Source organism: Sinocyclocheilus anshuiensis, unplaced genomic scaffold (assembly GCF_001515605.1).
Source record: "Sinocyclocheilus anshuiensis isolate Anshui unplaced genomic scaffold, SAMN03320099.WGS_v1.1 scaffold4906, whole genome shotgun sequence".
NCBI classification, from domain to species: domain Eukaryota; kingdom Metazoa; phylum Chordata; class Actinopteri; order Cypriniformes; family Cyprinidae; genus Sinocyclocheilus; species Sinocyclocheilus anshuiensis.
In genome coordinates, this window is record NW_015549965.1 from 493 (window position 1) to 6,147 (window position 5,655).

A 5,655-nucleotide genomic window follows, 5' to 3' on the forward strand; every position below is an offset into this window, starting at 1 on the left:
AGTGTGAGTGTGTGTGTGTGTGTTAATGACGTGAGGAGCAGCAGCAGCACGGACTGGAGAAATATAAATATCCAGTGACCCAGTTAGCGCAGAGGGAGTCTGCAGTGGAATTGTGGGTAGAATGAGGAGCGGAAGCTTCTGGCGTCTCCTGCTGGCACACGGAGATCCTGCAGGACCGGCCCGCCTGGTCGTTGTCATAGTAACAGGCTGTATTTAATGGGAACAGGTTTCTAAGTGGAGGTTTGTCAGGCTGAAGGTCGCTGAGGTTTGCTGTCGTTTACTGTTGATAATGTCTTAATAATACAGTGTGTGAATATCAGCTAAACACACATAACGTCCACCGGAATCCTCTGTGGCTTTACAAGCGTTGCCATAGATGAGAATTGTGTAATTACGGTAATTCTGTCGTGACGTGAACGCAGCATTAGTGCGATTACAAGGCCTGCTCACAGTGGGGCCGTTTAAATTTAGTGTGGATTATTCTATCTTATTTTTATTCATTTATTTATTTGTTTGTTTTATTTATTTTTTTATGTTTCTTTCTTCTTCTTTTTTTGGTCATTTTTGCATTTATTGGCACAAGACAATGCAGAGAATTGACAAGCAGCAAAGTGAGAGAGATTTTATTTTAGTCTTTTTTTCTTTTCTCACAATGGAGTACTTCATGTTCATGTTTTTTAATCTTTTTAATTTTATTTTATTTTATTCTTGTGTTTTGTTTTTTTGAAAATTTGTGTTTTCATTTCATGTAAAGTAGAAGTACTTTATTAATTATTATTTGTGAATGAGGGACTCGTTCCAAACCCTAGTGATAAAAACCCTAATGAGTTTTTTTGAAAATCTGAAATAGCACAAAGTTTCCTGTAAGGGGTAGGTTTAGGGGTAGGGTTGGTGTAGGGCAATAGAATATACGGTCTGTACAGTATAAAAACCATTACGCCTATGGGATGTCCCCACTTTTCACAAAAACAAACACGGTTTTGTACACGGTCTGCTTTCCGCGTGAGATCTCTGCCTTCATCACATCACCGTCACAATCAGACCTGTATTTCCAGTAACACAAAGACGAGCTGCTGCGTTTGAAATGACACCGCAGATAAAGAGGAAAGCGTTTCCTCCGCACAGAATGAGGATTTCACTTTCCAAGATAAGACTCTTGTGAAACGAGAGAATAAAACGCCTCTGATGTGTTTCATATAAACCCTATGAGGCTGTTTCTACCGCACAAACACTCGCTCAGTCTCACGCTGATCTCAGATATAACAGAAACCAGGGGTGTAAAAAGTACTCAAATTATACCAGTAAAAATCTGTTATAGAACTTTTAAATAATAAAGTAGGGAGTGAAAATTCTCAATACTCATTTAAAAGTACAAGTGTCTGTCCAAAAACTGAGTGACAGTAAAAAAGTACAACTTTAAATTGTACTTAAGTATTACAACAGTAGAAGTAATCTACAAGAAATAACAAGTACTGTTTTTTTCAAACAAATAGCTTTCACCTTACTTCCCCAGTTCATTAATCACAGTACATTATGTAAAATTATATTGATTATGTGAAACAAATGATATGTTTAAAAATGCACCAATATGTGCATATTCAATATTTCAGAACATAACTCTAAACACTGGATGAAGCCCAGTTCAAAATTCTTGTTTGTTTTCGTTGACTTATTAGAGTTTGGATTTCTCTTTTTATCCCTGTATAAATCAGAAAATACTATCATTAGACAGAGAAAAAAAAATCTAATTTCAGTAGGAATAAAATGCTAAATATAAATCAGTGTGAATGACACATGAACAAACCTCCAGAATATAGAGAGGAATTCAACTCTAAGTTTTGGTGTATGCAAGTGTTACTAAAGTGGAGAAAAAACTTTTAAACATATGTACTGTTATTGAAATATCCAGCCGCAAATAGATAAAGTGTAATAAACAAAAAAATTTCTTTCCTCTAGTCTGAAAGAAGACATGAAAGCAAAATAGACCAAAATCTCAATTGAGCAGTGCATGAAAATAACAATGGTTTTGCATAGCGTGTCTTGCCTTAAGTAAAGTTAGTACAAATATTCAGTTTTAATTGCAATTGAGTAAAGTACAAATTGCCCAAAATAATATGTACGTCCAGTAATCAAGTAAAAAGTATTTTACACCCCTGAAAGAAACCATCTGATAGCTGCCGTCAGAGCCCATAAACACACACATGCGTGATCGTGTTACGTGTTTGAGGACTGTGACGAACACTTGAGGTCCAGCGCTGATGTTGAAGCAGAATCAGAGACGCATCGCTCTGTGACAGATCCGTTCCTAAATGCTCGATGTATTTACATATGATCCAGGCTTATTTGATCTCGCTAATAAAGCTGAGGGGCTCTAAGCGAAGGCCGACGGGGATTGTGAGTAGGGGATTTTGATTAGATCATTTGCAGTCGAGCTGCAGGAGCAATTAAGAGGCAGTCGCTCTGCTACGAGTGACTTCATTAAAGAGAGAGAGGAAAGATGGCTGCAGCTAATTAAAGAATGGACAGGTTTGATTTCACTATGAACCAACTCTCACTCGGGATGGTTGATCTCCAGCAGACGTGTGCACATTCTCGCTGTGTTTTTATATATGAATCACGATGAGCTCTGCACATCCTCACCTTCTCTCTAATGCTGCAGGTATCTACAAACGAAACGGCTTTGGTGTGATGCTGTAAATCAAAGCGCTCAAGAACATGTGATCGTTTGACCCCACACAGAAAACGTCTTTCACTCTTTGATGTTCAGCAGGACTGGTTGACGATCCAGTACTCTGATATGAAAATGTTCCTATGTATTTTTAATGAGAACGACAGTGGTTGCTTTTCCACGTTCACCAAGACTCTTTAATGCACTGTAATTATCCAGAAGTAACATTCAACCTCTAAAATGACTCATAAATATGCTTAACTCATGTTAAAACACATGGTAACCAGAGCTTGCTTGACTTTCTAACCTCCAAAACGATGTTTTAAAGCCTTGAGGGTGTTAAATCTGATTTTAAAGGCGTTCTCTCTAACCTCTAATCTTTAACCTTTGACCTTCCAGATTGTAACCTGTTGAATTTGTTTGTTCTTCAAAGGGAGCTTTGATAGTGAACGGCTGGCTATTGCTAGGCAAAGAATCCCGTACCGACTCGGTCGGGTAGTTGACGAGTGGCTACTCGACAAAGGTAATTAAACAGCACCAAACCCCACTAACGAACGGTCTGTCTAATCACGCTAAACACATCTCTGGACGAAGTGCAGGCCCATGGACGCAGCTTTTTACATGCGAAAAGCAAACTGGGATTTAAAAGGAGGAGAAAACAACATTACCAGTGCCTTACTACTCTTAATTCATAGTTTGCACCTAAAGAAGTGCTCATTGTGAAATATGTACACGAATCAGTTGTGAAGGGCAAACGAACGCTGCGATCCTCAGATCTGTGGATTCGTTCTGTCATCTGACGATGGGACTGCACTTCTACAGAGTATTAACCTTACCAATAACCCCCACATAACCCTCTCTTAACCTCCCAACAACACGCACAGCTGTTTACTGTTGTGAAACGTCCTAATCGAGCAGGAACTGATTCACAACCATCTAAACTGCACAGTTAAAGGGACTCTATTTCAGTGCCTCTGTTTCGTCTTTGCTCTCGTCGTTCTATCTAAATTGATTCCAACTTTAACCCCTTGAGTCCAGGAGGTCCTAACTAGCTGTTTCATTCGAGTTTCCTGGTAATTCACTTCCTGTTTCTGAGGACACACCCACCCTGAGGGCAAAACTTACAGCACTGCCGGGCGTTAGAAGTCTCATGTAGTTCTAGCTTCGACTAGCCAGCATGTCATGGATGTTTTCTGAATGTTAATGCAAGAATCAGCTTGCAACATAAAAAAGTACAACATGTGGCCAATTTTTTACTATTTACTATTACTATTTAAAAATTTCAGCCTGTTGAGGAAACTGACGTCGTGTGTCTTATTCACTGCTAAAAGTATTTTTGTCTTGTCTTCCGGGACACAAATATCGAAGCATTTTTAAATCAAGACTACTTGAGATGCAAAATGACAGAAGTCTTGTTTTCTGGGAAACTGTTAAAAATTAACAACAAATATCTGCCAACTGAGTTAGAAAAGAAACTTGATATAAGTGAATCTTTGACTCCATTGCCAGCCGTTTGTTTTTAATTTTGATAAATTTCTGAGAAAAGAAGACTTCTTATCGTATGCCATCTCCAGTAAACGTATTTTGATTCAAGAATGCTTTAGATGTTTGTACTGAAAAACAAGACAAAAATACTGAGCAAGAACTTCACTTTTTGCAGTGTGGGCAAAAGTTTCACGAGTAAAATATAAAAGACGTTTATATAGATGTATAATAAAATTGTTATACAGTTGTGTAGATGTATAACAAAACAAATTTTGTAAAGCAAAGTTCCAGGTTCAATACAAGATCTGAAATGAGCACAGATAGTCATTTGACTGAACGCTCAGTCTGTTGAAGCGTTGAGTTGTAGGATGCTGTCAGTCGATTTTAACATTATCTCAATCTGTACCTTTCTGTAAAAGAGCTTGAGGTGGCAGAAGTGTGTGAGTATATCAGAGTAGTGGACGGTCTGTCAACTCAAAGGGTTAAATGAGTTAACCGACAGGGAAACGTAAAGGTTAAGCAGAATTTAACCAAGCGTTCTTCTAAACTCTGAGGGCCTCCGCTCTTCTTCTCTTCAGCCGCTAGCATTTAGTTTTCATTGGATTGAAGCCCTCAGTCATAAACCTGTTTCTAAACTCACATAACCGAATGAGCGCAGATCAGATGAAGAATACGGATTATTAGTCAAAGCAGAACCATCTAAACAGAACGCCAAACTAACCTGCACGTAACGCTTGAATGAAACTCAGAGGGTTAAACACTGAACGATTTTTGTGCCTGAATCCGATTCATTGACTAAACGCTCTGCTCGTTCGTCTGTAGCGTTTGTGGAGGGAATACGGTCCCTTTAACGTCTACATGTCTGATGTGTTGATTTACTGTGTGAACCATCATGTGTTTGTCTGTGAATGCAGTTTGGACTATTGAGCGTTCAGTTTGGGTGTAGGGTTTTCGAAAGTCAACATGAACTCAAACTCAGTCATTAATTCCTGCTCTTATTGAGAATAAATCATCAGTGATGTTAGTCTAAAGAAATAAATGTATCCCGCTTATCATGCAGGAGAATGTTAAGGCAAGATGCCACAGATAAAACCATTGTTTTTTTGTTTTGTTGTTTTCATTTCAGTTTTGAGATTTTAGGCTATTTTGCTTATATAACTTGAATTCTTTCAGAATAGTGGAAAGAGAGCACCCAAATTACCAGTGGTGGACAGTACCGGAGTAGTTTTACTTCGTTACTGTACTTAAGTAAATTTTTCAAGTATCTGTACTTTACTGGAGTAGATTTATTTTGAGTAACTTTTACTTCACTACATTTCATAAAACTTCTCATTACTCCTTATAATATATCAATTTGTGTACTTCGTCCACCACTGCAAATTACACATCTAAGTGCTTTTTTCATTAGACTTTTTCTATTTGCGCCTGTAGATTTCTGTTACAGTACTAACAAGTCAAGTCAAGTCAAGTTGAGCTTTATTGTCATTCTGCTGCATGTGGGG

General features: G+C 38.1%; 1 protein-coding gene across 1 annotated transcript in view; it reads left to right on the forward strand.

Annotated features, from left to right (window-relative positions):
* Window positions 1-2,619: 2,619 nt before the first annotated feature.
* The window catches only part of LOC107660962 (neurexin-2-beta-like), a 33,711-nt gene continuing 30,675 nt past the window's right edge, over window positions 2,620-5,655 (forward strand). Inside the window, exons 1-2 of the mRNA XM_016450402.1 lie at window positions 2,620-2,683; window positions 3,102-3,191. Of these exons, the coding sequence (XP_016305888.1) occupies window positions 2,620-2,683; window positions 3,102-3,191 (154 nt within the window). The remainder of the gene's footprint in view (window positions 2,684-3,101; window positions 3,192-5,655) is intronic.